This window comes from Dipodomys merriami, unplaced genomic scaffold (genome assembly GCF_024711535.1).
Source record: "Dipodomys merriami isolate MVZ:Mamm:240054 unplaced genomic scaffold, mDipMer1.0.p SCAF_12, whole genome shotgun sequence".
NCBI lineage: Eukaryota > Metazoa > Chordata > Mammalia > Rodentia > Heteromyidae > Dipodomys > Dipodomys merriami.
In genome coordinates, this window is record NW_027202493.1 from 1,549,197 (window position 1) to 1,568,758 (window position 19,562).

Here is a 19,562-nt window from a genome sequence, read left to right on the forward strand (position 1 = left end):
GAGGGAATTTTAAAACCACAGTCACTTCCTCTTCCTCTCCTTGTAGTCCAGCCATGAAGCAAGCAGTTTTGCTCTACCCACACTTCTTCCAATATGTGCTGTTTCACCACTGACCGAAAGCAATTGAGCTAGTCAGACAATAGACTAGAACCTTTAAACTGTAGTAACTTTTTTTTTTAACAGCACTGGAGCTTGAACTTAAGGCTGGCCTGCTCTACCACTTGAGCCACATCTCTACTTCCAAAAGAACTTTGTGTGTGCATGTGTACGCATACACATACACCAGCACTAGGGCTTGAACTCAGAGCCTCATATTCTTGCTTGGCTTTTTTGTTAACAGCTGGTACTCTACCACTGGATCCATGTCTCCAACCCAGCTTTTTTGCTGGTTATTTGGAGATAGAACCTTATGGATTTATCTGCCTGAGCTGGATTCAAACTTCAATAATCAGATCTCAACCTTCTGGGTAGCTAGGACTACAGATGTGACCCACCAGCATCCACTTTTTAAAAAATAGATATTTAGAGACAAAAACATTCTAAAGCTAAATGCTTTCTTTCTTATACCATATAAAATTCAACTTCTGGCATATACTAACCTATTTCTGTCACATGAGAATGAGGGGTTCCCAAAGCTTCTCAGTTTTCAGAACTACTTAGGAAAAGCATTTCAGGAATTCTCATTGGGGAAAAAGAAAAAGTCTCACAAGAGGCAAATTTTAGAAAGGATTTATTTTAGTATATCAGGGTTAAAGTAGAAACAGAAACATTTCCTGCTCCCCAGGCAGAAAACATGAGTCATGAAAGACCCATTTCCAAATATTGTGTGTGTATGCATGTGTGTGCAGGCATGACTGTACATACAGTGATGTATGTACATATGTGCATGTGTGTGTGCAGGCACGCGTGCACTGTCGAGGGGCTTATCCCCAGGCATTGTCCCTGAGCTTTTTTTCTCTCAAGGCTAGCCACAGCCCAACTTCCAGCTTTTCTTGTGATTCGCTGAAGATTAAGAGGCTAACAGATTTTCCTGTCTGGGCTGCTTCAAACCTCAATCATCAGATCTCAGCCTCCTGAATAGGTAGGATTACAGGCATGAGCCATCAGTGCCCGGCTCCCAATTCCAATTATTTTAACTCTAGTTATTTATATTAAGAAGAAAGATCCCCAATTCTGTTTTTTTTCCTTTTTGGTTAGTCGTGGGACTTGAATTCTGGGCTTGGGTGCTGTCCTTGTGTTCTTCAGCTCAAGGCGAGTGCCCTTCTGCTTGAGCCACAGTGCCACTTCTGGCTTTCTAGTGGTTTACTGGAGATAAGAGTCTCATGGACTTTCCTGCCCGGGCTGGCTTTGAACCACGATCCTCAGATTTCAGCCTCCTGAGTAGCTAGGATTAGATGTGAGCCACCGGCATCCAGCTCAGAGCCCCAATTCTTGACTTTTCACTTTGCCAATCAATTAGAATAGTTCAGCACAATCTTCTAAGCTGTTTGGTAATGTCATTTTCTTACTCAAAACTCTCCTGCGGATTCTCAAATGACTATAACAGAAGTTCACAGCCCTCTATCTCAGTCCAGCATTCACTCCTTCCCCAATCTAACCCCACCGCAGTCTTTAAGGTCTTGTTTCCACTTGTGTCCACTCCAGGGATTCTAAAACCATTCTTTCTCATAAAGCATGGAAGAGTTATATGGTAAAATGACATTGGATCTGTACAGTGACTTAAGAATTTATATAAAGTTAGGCCAGTTTTTTTAATATAAAGCTTTTCAGTGTATACAGTGTAAATATCTAAGAAGCAATTAAAACGTGAAACATTTCCCAAACTTACTTGATGCCTCATGTCGTCTCCATGGCAACCACTCTGAAATTTGTTGGCTTCAGATCAGATTTCTTCTATAAAACTCCCTACTTGAGCTTTTTTGTTACCTATGTGTGTATCCTATAATATATAAACATATATGCTTATACATGTATCTAAAGTTTTGTAGAATGTTGGAAGTAATTATAGTCATCCAGGCACTATTCAATTTTGCAAAGTCTTCCATTATATTGGCTATTGTAGAAATAGACTATGGAACCCAGAATACATGTTCATGTCACGTTACAAAACATAGAAACTATTTTTAAGATAAATTGATTTAATAATACTGTTAGCTGACAGGAGAGGCAGGAATACCCCATCCTATACCCGCCCCCCCCCCACATACGTACGTACGTATTTGACGGGATTACTCTGCTGAATACCCCATCCTATACCACACACACACACACACACACACACACACACACACACACACACACACACACACACACACACACACACACACACACACATACACACACTTGACGGGATTACTCTGTTTAAAGTGGTCAGGAGGTCAGAAGTTGAGTTGATAGACACATTTTCTGGCTTTTTTTCCCTCCATGATATATGACTTCCAGGTAATCTTTGGATCTCAAATATAAGTAGCTTCTATTCCACTCTGGCTTTGGGGAGTCACTCTGTGGTTGACAGGACCAGAGTCACTGGGGAGCTTGGCACCACCAAAACATATCTAAACATTGCTAAATGGCCACCAGCATGGTAAGTCAACACACAATTTAGCAGCGGTGAAATGAGAAAAGGGCAAGAGGAGGAAGCCATGCCAAACCTATGATTAAAATGTCTATTTAGGAGGATGAATCCAGATGAAACCCTGGCCATTAGGTGAGAGAAGACAGGTGTATCAAGGCTTCTCTGGAGATCTAAAGAGGTCAGGAGAGGACAGGCAGGCTACAAGTGCTGTGCAGACATTGTCCAGAAACATTCAAGTGAGACATCAATCCAGTAGTCTATGTGGCAAACAGTACTCTGAGCACTTTTTTTCACAGAAGAGAATTCAACTGCTGAGGCTCTGTTTCCATGAAGACTCACAGCTGGCATCGGCATCTGCTGGGCCTCAGTGGAGTCTTGCCAAGGGCGGATAAGGACTAGCAACATCTGCTGAGGGCCACACCTATGGTCCAGGGTGAGCATCACAGCTGCATGGGGAGTGAGCTCTCCACTTAGGTGAGGATCAGCGGGACACCATCATAACAGCAGCCACTGGACAACCCCAGTCACAAGGCCTGTTCCATGCCACTCTGGTCTTCATCCTCCATCTGTAACCAGCTCCAGTCTAGACTCTGAAAGTCAACAGGTATATTAAAAGTTCAGCAGCTACCATGCAACTCAGATTGTCTTTGCAGGAAGCAACCAGCATACTTGAAAAGTCAATTTAAACCCATTTAATTGCATCGAGGCACCCTTGAGCAGAGTGAAATACATACTCAAAACCATGCAGGGTGTTTCTATTAGTTGGATTCAGAATACCTGGAATTCTGTGACTGGGAAACTTGAAAGCCATTTTTTGTACTACTTGTGGCTCACAGCATTTCTGTACACGCTCAAGTAAGGCAAGTGGTATCGATCAACTACAGATTTTGCAAGTGGTATCGATCAACTACAGATTCTAACCTCCGCAGAATTGCTCTGGTGAGACTTCCTCTTCCTATGGTGTAAGTTTGATTACACAGTGAGATGATCAGACAGTAACAGAAAGAAAACAATAGAGAATGGACAGTTCCCACACATAACCAGAGATGACTGGAAGTGGCAGCAGTGCCCTCTGCCTTTTCACCAAAGTTAGAAGTCAGGAGGTCAGCTAGCACAGTATTCTATTTGCAGAAAAATGCCATTTAAACATTTAAACGAACAACTTAGGATCCTCTTAGCAATTTAAACTTACTTTTACATACCCATTTCTGGCTAGGTTTTCTTCCTCCACTTTCCTGTTACTAGTGCTGCTCTAGTGACTGCTAAGCTCTGAGTCTTTGAAGTACAGGATCACAACCAACTCCATCCAATACAGTGCCCAACACACACTCAGCAATGGTACCCACAGTTCAGGTGGGGAAGAGCCTACCAGGAATACTACTGCTTTTGCCTTCTCATCAGGATTTAAGTCTCACAAAGATTAAATAAGATAATGCACACAATATACTTTTAAGAATATAGGGGCTGGGAAGATGGCTCAGTGGTAGAGTGCTTGCCTTGCATGCCTGAGGCCCTGGGTTCGATTCCTCAGCACCACATAAGCAAAAAGAAAAAAGCTGGAAGTGGCGCTGTGGCTCAAGTGGTAGAGTGCTAGCCTTGAGCTGAAGACCTGAGGGACAGCGCCCAGGCCCAGAGTTCAGGCCCCACTACCGGACCTCCCCCCCCAAAAATAAATAAAAATAGTAATTTATGAATATTTATAAATGCACTAAAATCATAATATCTACAAAACTGAGCTTAACACTATATTGCTTTTCCATTTTCTTTTCTTTTTCTGCAGAAAGAAAGGACAGCACAGCTGGAATCCCAAGGGTCTGTTACCATAAAACTCTGGTCCTGCGCCTTCACGGTGTTCTGCATGGCATTTTCTAGTTGGGCACAGAGAGTATGTGCTTCAGCTACCAGTTCTTCACTAAAGACAATGATAAAATTATTAAAAAAGGACATTAGTATCATACCAGTGCTAATACTACTGCTTTCAAATATACTAAAGAGCTTTAATTATACATATATATATACACATACATGTATATATGTATGGGAGAGCGTGTATGTGTGTGTGTGTGTGTGTATGTGTGTGTGTGTGTGTGTGTGTGTGTGTGTGTATGTGCATGTGCCAGTCCTGGGGCTTGAGCCTGGTGCTATTCCTAAGGTTTTTGGCTAAAGTAAAGGCTAGCACTCTGCCACTTGAGCCACTTCCAACTGTTTAGAAGTTCACCGGAGATGAGTCTCACAGACTTTTGTGCCAAGGTTGGCTTTGAACTACAATCCTGAGATCTCTGTCTCCTGAGAAGCTAGGATTACAGAAGTGAGCCACTAGTACCTAGCCCTTATTATTATTATATTTTGGTTGGTTGTGAGGCTTGAACTCTGGGCCTGGGCACTGTCCCTCAGCTCTTCAGCTCAAGGCTGGCTCAAGCTCTACCACTTGAGCCACAGTGCCACTTCTGGTTTTCTGGTGGTATATTGGAGATAAGAGTCTCACAGAGGTTCTTGCTTGGGCTGGCTTTGAACTGTAATCCTCAGATCTCAGCCTCTTAAGTAGCTAGGATTACAGGCCTGAGCCTGTATGCACGAAATAACATGCATTTTGATCCTGAATGTCTGACTCCTCATGGAGTATTTATTCTTTTGGTTAAGTACTTTTCAACTGCTCAAATTCAAGTATCAACAGTATTGCTTAAAATATGAAATAGCACATAGAACTGTGTTTAATATGCATAAGCAAAATGCCCCCTTTTGAATTACAAGATACTGAAATTAATTCTCTCTAAACTGCCAAGTATAAAGATGTTTTCTGTTTTATTTATGTATTTAGTGTGTGTGTGTATGTATGTGTGTGTACTGGTTCTAGAACTTGAATCAGGGGCCTCAAACTCTTATTTAGCTTTTCACTTAGCCTGCTGCTCTACCACTGAGCCACACATCCACTGCCAGATTTCTGTTGATTAGGGATAATGGTCATTTGGATTTATCTGCCCAGAGTGGCTTTGGATCTGAGCAGCTATATTTACAAGTGTGAGACATTGGTGCCAGGTTTTTAATATCCAATTTTTAAACTAGAAAGAAATAAAAAGGACCAAACAATCCACAAGGTTTCCATAGTTCCTTTGTCTGTACTAAAGTGTAAAGTTCTGGAAGCATACATAATCTAATCTGGTATCTTTCTTTTTTGTAGTAATACATGTCTGTTTCCTATCATGAATGGGCTATCATTAATATTATCAATGGGAGAGTCTAACACGTTTCCTACCTTCAGTTCTGTGACTTTGTAGAAGAAAATGCCAGTGAAACGCTGGTGGCTTATGCCTGTAATCTTGGCTACTCAGGCAACTGGGACTGAGGATCATGATTTGAAGCAGGAAAGCCAATGAGACTCTTTATCTATTATTAACCACCAAAAAGAAGTGGAACTGTGGTTTAAGTGGTAGTGTACTAGCCTTGAGCAAAGAAGTTCAGGAACAGTGCTCACAAAAAAAGAGAGACAGAGAGAGAGATAAAGAAAGAAAGAAAAGAAATTGCCAAGGACAGCATAATAGTATTCTGCGACTTTCACCTTGTAAATGTGACTTTTTAAATGAGAAGGAACTCAGAGCATGTTTTTGCTCTACTTAGTCTATGGGCTCCTAGCTAGACTAAAGGTGCAGTCAGGGCACTGAGAGAAGCATATAACTAAGTTATTGTCCTCCAAGAGCTAACAAGAGGTGAGGGATATAATTAAGACTTTAACATCATGTACAATTAAATCTAAAGTAGCCTACAAACTCCCTAAGATCAAGAATAGGATATTCCTAAACTGAGTGTGATAGTACATGTCACTATACACAGCTATGCAGGAAGTAGAGATCAGGAGGATCATTACTCAATACTAGCCCATTCAAAAAGTTAGCAAGACACATATCAACAAATAGGGCATGGTGATACGCATCTGCAATCCAAGCTATATGGGAAGTACAGGTAGGAGGATCAAGGTCTGAGCCTGGCTCTAGGCAAACATGTGAAATCTTGTCTGAAAAATAACTACAGAAAAAAGGTGTGGAGGTGTGAGTCAGATGGTAACATGTCTGCGGTGTGAGGCTCAGTTCAAACCTCAGTACTACCACCACCAAAAAAAGTTTTCAGAACACCTTTATTACAATACAATTTACATACCATAAAATTTGCCTGTTTATCTGGGCACCGGTGGCTCATGCCTGTAATCCTAGCTACTCAGGAGGCTGAGATCTGAGGATCACGGTTCAAAGCCAGCCTGGGCAGGAAAGTCTGTGAGCCTCTTACCTCCAATAAACCACTAGAAAACCGGAAGTGGCAACCGTGGCTCAAGTGGCTCAAGCTGAAGAGTGCAAGGACAGGGCCCAAGCCCAGAGTTCAAGACCCAGGACCGACCAAAAAAAAATTTTTGCCTGCTCAATGTATACAATTGCACGTAGAATATATGGACAGAGTTGGACAATCATTACTATGCCTAGTTTTTGAACATTACTATCATGTGAAAAGAAACCTTTATGGTTTACCCCCTGCCCTGGTTACCCTCCAATGGTAGGCCATTATCAATCTCTTTTGTATACCTAAAGAGTGTAGACAGGGACCGCTTTTAACTATCTCTAGTGACTGGGAACTGGCAGAGGGAAGCAGTGTGCACAATTGTAAAAGACATCGGAGGCATGAGGCAGTAACTGTTAGGTCCTCCCTAACAGTGTACAGCAGAGCCAGCTGGAGGACTTCTGGGAATCACCTTGATTTAGGGCTCTAAAGAGGCCCAAGAACCTGTATCTCTGCTGCTGCTGCTGCTGCTTGTCTGGTTAAGGCTTTACAAGTTGAATTAGTACAAGTGGTTTGTAAGTTGACATTGGATCTAAGACCCACACTGAAGTGGGGACAAATGCCTGAATAAGTTCAGACTTGATCTACAGTGAAGTGAAAAGCTACTTTTAGTGACTAATCAAGAAACTTCTTGGTCAATATAGAAGATCGAGTGAGCAGCAGCAGTAACAGACAAAACAGGAAGCCCTACTAGTCCATCAATACCTCTGTCGCAGTGACTCACGTAATAGAAGGGAAGAAAAGAGATGAACAGGAGAGGAAGAGAGGATTAGGAGGAGAAACAGTAGATTAGTAACTCCAGGTGGATGTAAGCAGAAGGGAGTAGGCCAAGAACTCAGGTATGAGGAAGATGGTAGGAAAAGGAAATAGGTTTTGAAGAACAGAAATGATTGTTAAGACTAAAAAACAGCATGAAAAAAAAAAAAAGCAGCATGGACCGACTAGCACTTTCAATATTCTCACTAAGCAATTAATCCAACCATCAGACAAGGAAACTAGCTAGTTACAGCAAGTGACAAGGGACTATGAGAACAAAATATATATCAATTTTGTGTCCAAAGGGTCTGGCATATATATATAACAAATAGAAGGAAATCTTCAGTCGCACTGGCACCCCATGCCTATTAATACTAGCTACTACTAGCTACTCATGCAGGAGGTTGAGATCTAAGAACTGCTGTTCAAAGCCAGCCCAGGAAGATAAATCTGAGAGTGGTGGTTCAAGTGGTAGAACACCAGCCTTAATCGAAAAGCTAAGCACATGTGAACAGTCTATAGTTTAAACCCCAGTACCAGCACAAATACATACACAAAAAAAATCCCTTATCAGATGCTGAAGTAATGAACACTGGTAATAAACATACATCTTTATCCCCAAGGTCTCCATATGCTCCCTTAAATGTTATACTTGGCATTGTCACCATGACTTACCTTTTCTTGTTTGGCTCAGGTAAACTGTCACAGGCAGAGGAAGGCTGGGACATTAGCTGACCAGAGTGACTGACTCGAGAAGTACTGATGCTATCTGGGCTTCCACTGACAGGACCTCGGACTTTGCTCTAAAGGAACAAACCAAGAAAATTTTGGAGCCCAGTGATAAAATGAATTCTGCATTTATGCCACTGTATTTTCTAACTGTCCAAAAGTCACCAGAGTTTTTTCTAGAAACCACCAACTGACATATATTGACATATATCTACTGGTAATGTGACAAGAGCTGGAACTTTACACTTAGCCTCTAAAGTGTTTCAGTATCAAAAGGTATGGGGAGACTGGAGAGCCTGTCTTTGAAGGCTTCCTTTCATCCATTTGATTCCCTAACAAACTGTTACAGGGAAAGAAAAGGAATGTGTCTTAACCCTTTTCCAAGTAGGAGATTGAGACACATGAAGAGGTTAGGTTAGGACTGTGGTAGAAATGAGGAGATACCAAAATATGCTAGAACAAGTCCACTACCCAGACTGATGCTCTGTTATTGGCTCCATTAACTTACTGCACTTTTTTATACTTGCAGCCCATAGACAATAGTTGCAGCCACTTTTCTGTGTGCCCTGTAGCCCTGGTTGGCCCTCAGGCTAGCGATGTTTCTAGTTTCATATTCTCTTCTCTGGCTAGATTAAGGTCCACATTTGTCTTTCAAGCAGTTCTGTTTTGCAGTTTTTTGCCCACCTGTTGTGCTCCTACCAATCACTTGTCTATAGATATATGCCATCCACAGCCTAGATTTCTGCCTAGCCTTTGAGGGTGGCAGGTCATTCATTCCTGCTGACTGGTTCCCACACGATCAGAGAGCTTTGCTCCCCAAACTCCCTATCAGTAACCACAGGACAGATTCCAGCCCCAACTGCTCTCAATGCTGAGGTCTACCAAAGTGTCACATCCTGTTTCCAGTTGCCACCAGGGATTTTCCTAAAATCTGAATGGGATAGTATCATTTCCACACTTAAGTTCCTTTGATGTGAACGGGAACATTGAACTCTGTTCCCTCTTACACTGTGAAAAGTGTGAAAAACGAGAGAGGCCTGCATCAGATAGCTCTGGCCACTCTCCAGGTCTCCCTGGGTGTTACCCTTCTGCTATTACTCCCATCCAGACTGCACCATATTCTTTTTTTTTTTTTGGTCGGTCGTGGGGCTTGAACTCTGGGCCTGGGCGCTGTCCCTCAGCTCTTCAGCTCAAGGCGAGCGCTCTACCACTTGAGCTACAGCGCCACTTCCGGTTTTCTGGTGGTTTATTGGAGATAGGAGTCTCACGGTCTCTCCTGCCCGGGCTGGCTTTGAACTGTGATCCTCAGATCTCAGCCTCCTGAGTAGCTAGGATTACAGGCGTGAGCCACCAGCGCCCGGCTGCACCATATTCTTTAGGGCCTCACAGGCTCAGAAAAAGCAATGTCTTGGTTTTGGAATGTCTTCATTGCCACAAAACCCCTACCTAACTCCTCTTTATTCTTCAGAAGCCTTTATGGTTGCTCCCCCACCTCCAAGACAGAAGCTGGTGGTCCTTGCCTGCATTCACATCACCATTCTCACTTGCTATGGCTTCATGTTCTAGATTGTTCTTACATGCCCAAGTTTTCACATACTGGCATACAGTCAGCATTCAATGAATGCAGGTGGCTGATCAGACGTACATACCCCAACTTCTCTCCTCTTGGATCTCACAGCTCATCACCTCTTCTCTCTTCTGTTCCTTCTTTCTTATAGGAAGAAATACCTCTTCCTTCTTGGAAAATCCAGAACTGATGCTTTTGATGGATCCTGATCATCAACTGTCCCTTTTTCTCTGATACAAATCTCCTGTGCTCTGCCTCCTCTTGCTTGTCTTACAGGCATGACCCAATCTCCAGGATCTTTACAAAACACCATCTTTGTATTCTGATCCTCTATTAGCTCCTATCTGCTTACCTGCTTTTCCTTCCTACTCTTTTTTTATTTTTTTTTTGAGACAGCATCTCACCATACAGCCTAGGTTGGGCTTCTGAGCTCATTATCCTCTAGCCTTAAGACTTCCAAAGGATAAGATTAAAAGTATGTAACATGATGCTGGAAACAGAACTGAAGGCTTTGCACATTTGAGACTACTGAGATAATGCTCAGTTCCTGTACCTTTTAGACTACTGAAACACATGCTCAGTTCCTATAACCCTCTATGTGTTCTTACAAGACATATGGATTGAGAGATTGTTGAGATCATGAGAGAAGGAAGAGGCAGATGAGAATGAGGCAGCCATATGCTAAAAAAGGCTTTAAGTTCCTAAAGCTAGAAGAAGCCGAGGAGCGTTCACCCTGAAGCTGTCAGAGGGGGTACCATCCTGCCAACACTTTTTGTTGTCAATCTTTTTGTTGGCTTGTTAGATACAAGGTCTTATCTAGGTTGGTCTCCAACTTTGTATATAGCTCAGGCTGGCCTTGGATTCACAATACTCTTGCCTCAGCCTTTCCAGTGCTAGGACTGCAAGAATGTGCCACTATGCCCAGCCTGACATCTGGATTTGTATATGTGTGTGCTTATATGCATGTGGGGGGGGATGGGGAGAAGGGGGGGAAAAGAGAGAGAAAGGAGGGGGGAAGAGAAAAAGAGAGAGAGGAGAGAGGGGAAGAGAAAGAAAAAGAGAAAAACAGAGAGAGAGAGAGAGAGAGAGAGAGAGAGAGAGAGAGAGAGAGAGAGAGAGAGAGCGCCAAGGCCTGAAATCAGGGCCTCACATTCCTGCTGGCACTTTACCTCTTGAGCCATGTCTCCAATATGCCATTGTGTGTGTATGTGTGCATACATGTGTATACTGGTACTAGGGCACAAACTCAAAGCCAAGGCACTGTCCTATAGCTTTTTTGCTCAGGGCTGTGTCCATTTCTAGCTTTTTGGTGGTTAACTGGAGGTAAGAGGCTCATGGACTTTCCTGCATGGACTATCTCTGAACCACAATCCTCAGATATCAGACTTCTGAGTAGTTAGGATTACAGACATAAACCACTAGCACCCAGCTTCTTGCTGGCTAATTGGAGTCTTCTTGGAATTTCTTATCCAGGTTTGCTTCAAATTAAGATTCTCTAGGTCTCAGCCTTCTGAGTAACTAGGAGTTCAGGCATGAGCCACTGGCACCAAGTTGACACCTGAAATTTTAACTTCTGGCCTCTGGAGCACTGAGAGGAAGATTTCTGCTACTTGGAACCAGTCAGTTTCAGTAATTAGCAACTGTGGATAAATAAAAACCCTAGTACAAGACCTTCCTCCAACCACTCTACCTAGCTCTTCACTCCCTGCCCATTCCATGTCAAAGGGAAGTGACAGTAGAACAGTGGCTGACTGGCTTGCTGGAAGACTGTAATTCCCCATGAGAGGAAAAAGCACACTCACACATGCGATCTTCAGAAGGTTCCAGAGCTCCTTCTGCCGCTTTTCCTGAAGCCGGACAACCGTCTTCTCATCCTCATTCATTAGACTAACCACCTCTTCCACCTTGGGCAGCAATTCCAATGCCTTCTGCTTGCAAACCACAGTTTTGCTGTGAAGAACAAACATGACAGACCCCAGTGGGTTCTGGTGCAGTGGGAACACAGTATTGCTCTTCAGCCATCCGCAGCTGTTACATTTTTCTGAGCAGCTGAGCAAACTAGAGGAGAGTAAAGGAGATACTTCCCCATGTCCAGCTGGTACCTCCATCCTCCATGGAGTAGGAAACAGTCATACCTGAGCTGTGTGTAAATCACTCGCACTTTCTTCTCAAAGCTTTGAATTGCCTGAAGGAGGAGCCGTACCATTTCTTGACTGTCACCATCTGTCCGCTGGTCTGGATAGAAGAGGGGAACAGTTGTTCCAGGGGGCTGGCAGAGTGCCAGTACCCCAGAAATGAGATGGTAAGGGATGGGGCAGCCAAACCCACCTACCTCTTGGCTTCTCCCTAAGTCTCCTGTAGAGCTCCCTTGCTTGTTCCTCTCTAAAACACACAAGCAACAGTACTTATATTTAGCTTTAAACAAGCCTATCTACAGAGATGTTCTGCTAATTCTTGCCAGTAGAATCACTGACTTCCAGACACAAGACTGATGATATGAATTTCTTGATAAGAAGAAACTATTTCTGGTGATATCTTTAGTAAACAAATGATCAGCCTTCTCAAAATTCAAACACCTCCTGTTTAATGAGAGCAAAGTTTCAAGAAAGCAGGATCTGCTCAATCCTGAATTCCCCACTTGGCTTCTGCAAAAATTAATTCTAGGGCCTAAACAGGGGCAGATGTGAGCCCAGGGGCAGATGTAAACTCCTGCCATTCCCTAATACAGGTGAGGCTGGCAACAATCTTAAAAGAAGGCTCCATTTGAAAACTGGAAGAGAATGAAAGATTAAAGAATTACAGGCAGGAGTGATGGCACATGCCTGTAATCCTAGCATGCAGGAGGCTGAATCAGGGGATTTGTGAGTTGAAGGCCAGTCTGGGCTACATGGAAAGATTTAATAATGGTAATGAGAATAATAAGAAAGAGGAAGAATAATAAGAAAGAGGAGGAAAAGGAAAAGGAAAAAGAGGAAGAATCAGAGGACATATAGAGGAAATCAGATTTTTGATGTTTCTAATTTCCCATCCTAAAGTCTTAGTATAAGCATCAGAGAACACTTGGTACCCAAAAGGGCAAAGCCATCAATAAACAAATCCTGCTTGCTCCAGGGGCTACATTTATTTTCTCCAGCTAGGATGGGTGTGCCCAGAAACCTCATCCCCTTCTGGAGCCAAAATCAATGTCAAGCATTTGACAAAGATTTACATGAACCATGTCCAGGTTCAATACATAGACTTGCCAAGCTCTTCACTCTCTTTTCTACTTCCTGCTCTTTGAGCCATGCCTGGGTGAGGATGGACTGGAGCAGCAGTGATGTCTGATAGAACAGTAAAGGCCACTTGCATTTCATAGCCTTTACATACTACACACTCTTTTTTTAAAAAATAAGTTTTTTATTGTGAAAATACTGTACAGAGGGGTTACAGTTACATGAGCAAGGTAATGAGTGCATTTCTTATCAAGCATTGTTGCCTCTTCCTTTGTTTTTCCCCTACCATCCCTTCCCCACCACCTCCACAACTACACTCCCTGCCCTCCCTCCCCCACACAAATTGTAAAGTTTGTTTTTCAACACAGACTACACACTCTTCTAATGGGCAATAGCTAAAGGGATCTACACATATCAGTGAGGGAGAAAAGTTTTTCTTGCCACTAGTAGATTTCAACACAAGGGTGCAGTTTCGGTGATTTGGCCTGGAATGCGTCGAGATGGTTTACCAGAGACATGTTCTACAGGACAGTCCCATGGGGCTTCCTGAGTCTATTCTAAACTCTACCACTGTGTTGGTGCACTGGAGAAAAAAAACAAATGGCCACTGCTGGGTGGTACTCACAAGTCATCCAGTGTGCCCCCCTGCTTCCGGCCCATTGGGCTCCTTTGTAAGTCCACAATGTCCGTTTGCAGTGCCATCATTCGTTCCACCAAATGCTTCACATCATTCTCCTGATGAAAAAAACTGTGCTAATGTCAACTGAGGTAAGAAGAATGTGTGTGTGCTGGTATCAAGTGCTTGAACTCAGGTTTAGGTGCTGTCCCCTTGGCTTTTTTTTTTTTTGCCAGTCCCGGGGTGCTGTCCCTTAGTGTTTCAGGTCAAGGCTAGTGCTCTACCACTTGAGCCACTGTGCCACTTCTGGTTTTCTGGTGGGTTATTGGAGATAAGAGTCTCACAGACTTTCCTGCCCAGGCTGGCTTTGAACCATGATCCTCAGATCTCAGCCTCCTGAGTAGCTAGGATTATAGGCATGAGCCACCAACACCCGGCCTCCTTTAGCTTTTTTGAAGAACATCAAGGGTGAGATTGGCCAGGACAGGCAGGGAAAGATTCTCCAAACTCACCGGTCTCTCAACTGACTAGCTAGATGGAATATGTCCTTTGGAATCAGAAGGACCTCCTGAGTTTAGATGCTACATCTACCACTCTCTAGCTGTGAAACTCATGAGCACTTCTTTAACGAGGTGCAGTTTTTTTCTACTATAAAACAGACTTTCAATAGGACTGCCAAGGATTAAATCAAGTAAGCACACGTGGAATGCCTGGCACAGAGAATATGCCCAATGCACATTACTTTGTTTTCTCTTAACTTGTTCCTCCCAGTGCCACCTGTGTGGGGAGGTCCAGATTCTGCTCTATGTCAGAGATGATGAATGAGAGACAAGCACAGCCCCTTCCCATAATTAAATTCAGAACTGTCATGGTGGTCTACCTTTAAGCATGCATAAACTCCATCAGGGCTAATTCATAAACAGATATTAAGTCACAGAGGTGCAGGTTCTTGCCCAAGTACACTGGGAGGATGGTGGAAAAAACCTTGGAAGCTGGGCCTTGAATTTGTGCACGATTCACTTAATCACATTGACTTCCCTTGATTCCATGATTACAGTTTCTCAGTGGTACCTGATTTAGTATGCTGAAACTTTCTGCCTATCTTTTATTTCAAATGGAATTTATGTCCCAAAAAAACTAGACAAAACTTTGACAATAAGTCTTTCCTGAAAGCAAAAAGTCTGGGCTTTTCCCCAACAACAACGTAGAGCTCCTTGTACTGGTTACTCTCAGTTTCTGCCCATTAAGTATGATTAAAGTCAAAGAGCATGTCAAGGAAAATTTAAATTTTGACATAAAAGAGCAATACAATATTTGATTGGGAAAAAAATGAAAATGATAGAACAAAATTTCACCTACTCCAAAAGTACAGAAACATAAGATGCATCTCCTACCCGCCCACGGAGCTCCACAGCCTGTTCCATTTCCTTCCAGGCCAGCAGCAGTTTATCTGATGCTGGGGGGAAAAAATAAGAAGAAAAAAATTAAAAACAGAACAAAAACACCACAAAATCAAAACAGAAATGAACATTCTATTATAAAATGACAAAAAAAAAACCTTCAGAAAAGAAAGGAAAGGAAGAAAGGGAGGGAGGGAAGGGGCTAAAGAGTGAGGGAAGGAGAGGAAGAGAGAAAGGAAGGGACTCTATAACTTATTGCAGAATACACTCACTGATCCCAAACTCAGTTTGCTCTCTGTACTTCTCCAGGTCAATCTGGATACTGGTTTTAAAGAAATCCAACTTAGCTTTGAGCTGCTGAGCCATGGAGGCCATGGAATTCTTCATTTTGGAAAGGCAACTGTTATTCCGAAGGAGATTCATCCTGCAGGGACCACAAGAAACAGAACCTTGGAGCACCTTCAGGATCCAATTCTATTTCCTACACTATAATAAAATCCTTCCAATGCCAAGGGAGGTCCTTGCTATGCTAAAAGTCACCACTATTATTAAAGCGGCCACTTATAACTATAAGGGCAATTTTCTAACCTCTAGCAATGTATGAGGTTCTACACAAAACTGGAATTAGCAAAGCCAATTATCTAAGTTCACCATAACCATGGAAAATATTTGCAAATCTCATGTACCTCGGGAGTTCTACCAACCCAAACTGTAGTAAGCTTCTCTGAGCTCCAAATTCTGTGCACAGCTAAGCCAGGTCAGCTCTTAAGTTTTACACTTCTGCCTCAAGTGCTCACCACAGTCTCCCATCAGGTCCAAAAGAGCCATCCTTCAACAAGCCCACACACCACTTCCCGCCCTTCTAAACCAGTCTCAGTCATAGTTGCTTCTGGATCCCTGCCTCAACCACCTCCCTGGAGCTAAAGAGACCAAAAAAATTTAAATTAAGTGAAAAAACTGTCTGGCACAGTACATGGCAGCTCGCTGTCCCTGCTGAAGCCGGTTACAGTCCTCCTTCAGGGTTTGGATGCAGTGCCAGACCTGGCCCCACACTTTTCTCAGCTGGAAGAAAGAGAGGCTCCTCTTTGGCTCCTGAACTGGAAACAGAGATGTGCAATTGTCAGAGAATAACTGTTCTACAAGAAACCACATCCTGTTTTGCAATATAATATATAGCCATTGTACTGCTGTGTAACTTTCTGGGTATACTGTTAGTGTGCCCCACTAACAGTATAATCATGTGTCAGATGGTTAGTAAATGGTTTATTAATTTGATCTGAAGAAACATTTTTCCAAACCATTTATTGACATGTATAGAGGAAGCCCATTTATTTTTTAATAGAAATACTTATGCTCACAACAATTAAAGTTGTATGAGGCTTTCTACAAAAGAAATGTCAACCAGTGCTACTGGAGATGCTTAAGAAAGCAAGAAGTCTGGAGATTGCTGAGACCTTGGGTACTTAATCTGTTTAAGTATAAATTGTGTGCAGGGGAGAGAGAGAAGTTTCATCATCAAAACTTTCTTCATTGAAAAGATTGTATTCCAAAGAGAAGAAGAGCATCAGGAATTATGAAAGGGGTGACAGGATAGATGAAAAAAACAGAGAAACAGAGAGACTAAAAGTTGTTGGCATGACTGTAAACCTAGCCTACTCAGGAGGTTGAGAATCACTGTTCCAAGCCAGCCTGGACAGGAAAGGCTGTGAGACTTTTTGTACAAAAACTAACTAAAAAGAAATAAAAGCCTTTGGGCTGGGAAGGTAGCTCAGTGGTAGAGTGCTTGCCTTGCATGCCTGAGGCCCTGGATTCGATTCCTCAGCACCACATAAGCAAAAAGAAAAAAGCCGGAAGTGGCGCTGTGGCTCAAGTGGTAGAGTGCTGGCCTTGAGCTGAAGAGCTGAGGGACAGCACCCAGGCCCAGAGTTCAGGCCTCACGACTGGACCCCCCCCCCCCAAAAAAAAGAAATAAAAGCCTTTAATGTCAAACTTGTTTTTAATCTAGTAAAGGAAAACAATAGGAGAAATACTCCAAGTTACAGGCATAAGCAAAGATTTTCTGAATAGAACTCCAGTATTTCAGGAGCAAGAACTGACAAATGGGATTTCACTGTATATATAAAAGCTCTTAAACAACAAAAGCAACAAATCAAATATAGGGAAACTATCTTTACCATCTGACAGGTGACCAATATCTAGAATAAACGAGTAACTTTAAAAAATTAAATATGAGAGTAATAATCCAATCACTAAATGGGCAAATGAACAGACCCTTTTCAAACTGTCAATAAATACATGAAAAAAAAAGTTCAACATTCTTAGTCATCAACAAAATGCAACTCAGAACTACATTTAGCTTGACAGGTGGCTGAGATCTGAGGACCACAGTTCAAAGATAGATTACGCAGGAAAAGTTTGTGAAACTCCTATCTCCAATTAACCAACAAAAAAGCTGGATGTGGAGCTGTGGCTCAAGTGGCAGAGCAGTAGCCTTGAGCAAAAAAAACCTCAGGGACAGCACCCAGGTCTTGAGTTCAACCCCCACGACCAGTGAACACGTGCATACACACACACACACACACACACACACACACACACACACACACACACACACACACACACACACACACACACACACACACACACACACACACACACACACACACACACACACACTTGTTATTCACACTTGATTACAAATTACTCTATTGCCTATCAGTATAGATAGAAGTTCCTCAAAAGTTAAAACTAGAGGGTAACGTGCTAGCTACTCAGGAGAAAGAAAGAGGAGAGAATGTGGTTTGATGAGGCCAGCCCATGGCGGGGATAGAAAAGTAAGACACCATATCAAAAAAAAGCCAGATGGGGTTGGGTATTTAGCTCAATGGAAGAGCACTTGCCTGGCGAGTGCAAGGCCCTGAGTTCGGTCCTCAGCTCTGGGGAAAAAATAAAAAAGCCAGGCTAGGTGACACGCGCATGTAAATTCCAAGTACTCAGAAGGCCACTGTATGAGAATTATCGTCTAAGTCTGGTCAAGGAAAAAGTGCAAGATACTATGTGAACAATAAACTAAAACAAAAAGCACTGAGATATGACTCAAGTGGTAGAATGCATTTGCCTAGCAAGCTCAAGGTCTTAAGTTCAACACCTAGTACCAGCCCCAACACACACACAAAAATTAAAAATAGAACTCCTGTATGATACAGTCATACCATTTTTGGGTTTATACCCAAGGAAGTCAAAGTCAGCTTGCTACAGAAAGAAGCAGTATCCACATTTATCACAGCACTATTCATAATAAACTAGTTAAAGAATTAGCCTTTGTACCCATCAACAGATGGAGAATGTGTTATATATATATATTTATATATATATATAAAATCAAGTTTTACTCAGCCATTAAAAAGAATGCAATTATGTCATTTGCTGGGAAATGGGTGAACTGGAGATCATGTTAATCGAACTAAGCCAGACTCACAAAGACAAATATCACATTTTTCTCTCATTTGTGGAAGCCAAGGGGAAAGCAAAACAACTGAAGTTATAAAAAGTAAAAAGGAGACTATTAGAGATGTAGAAGTAGAAGGAAAGGAGGAAGGAGGAAAGAGGTATAAAAAGGTAAGAAGTGAATATGATCAGAGAATATATATGTATGGAAATGTCATGATAAAACTCCTTCAACAATTTAATACAAACCAATGGAAAAAAGTCCATCAAACATTCAAGCAGAGGAATATCAAAGAGCCATTAAAAATAAGTCAGCTCCACACATATCCATACTAGTAAAGGGTAATATCTGTATAGGGGAAAAGATAGGTAAAGAAGAATATGTATTTAATGCTATCATTTACTTGGGGAAAAAATAATCCTGCAGACAAGGATGACCAAGAATCTGAGAATAGCAGTTTTCCTGGAAGGGAAACTCACTGGTTGGCAAGTATGAAACAGAAGGTGGCTTATTTTTCATCATATATTCAATATTTTGTATCTTTTGAGGGTATAATTTAAACATTAACTATAAAAATATAAGTACAAATCTAAAAATAAATAAAATGGCTAGTAGGCAGTATTCTTTGTCCCCTACCTAAATCTCTAGTTTGAGGCTGAATTCACCAATAATCCCCTTGATGTGGTTTTGTTTGTTTTTGGCTCATCCCGGGGACTGAACTTGAACTTAGGGCTTGGGCATTGTCCTTGAGCCTCTTTGTGCTCAAGACTTGCACTCTACCACTTGAGCCACAGCACCACTTCTGTATTTTTCTGTTTATGTGGTACTGAGGAATCAAACCTAGGGCTTCATGCATGCTAGGCAAGCACTCTACCACTAAACCACATTCCCAGCCTTCTTGATACGTTTTTTCATGAGCTTCTCGTTCCCTGAGGA

The 19,562-nt window shown here is 42.3% G+C and overlaps 1 protein-coding gene across 3 annotated transcripts in view; it reads right to left on the reverse strand.

Moving 5' to 3' along the window:
* Positions 1–723: 723 nt before the first annotated feature.
* Positions 724–19,562, reverse strand: part of Ikbkb (inhibitor of nuclear factor kappa B kinase subunit beta) — a 58,079-nt gene continuing 39,240 nt past the window's right edge. For 2 of the 3 annotated variants that reach the window (XM_070016078.1, XM_070016079.1), the window contains 10 exons: positions 16,152–16,275; positions 15,451–15,602; positions 15,173–15,234; positions 13,788–13,897; positions 12,283–12,332; positions 12,086–12,185; positions 11,753–11,900; positions 8,330–8,457; positions 4,397–4,487; positions 724–3,165 (listed from right to left, as the gene is read on the reverse strand). In XM_070016078.1, coding sequence (XP_069872179.1) covers positions 3,100–3,165; positions 4,397–4,487; positions 8,330–8,457; positions 11,753–11,900; positions 12,086–12,185; positions 12,283–12,332; positions 13,788–13,897; positions 15,173–15,234; positions 15,451–15,602; positions 16,152–16,275 — 1,031 coding nt within the window. In that variant the 3' untranslated portion in view covers positions 724–3,099. Of the gene's footprint in view, positions 3,166–4,396; positions 4,488–8,329; positions 8,458–11,752; positions 11,901–12,085; positions 12,186–12,282; positions 12,333–13,787; positions 13,911–15,137; positions 15,235–15,450; positions 15,603–16,151; positions 16,276–19,562 lie in introns of all 3 variants that reach the window. The other variant, XM_070016077.1, reaches the window with a different exon arrangement.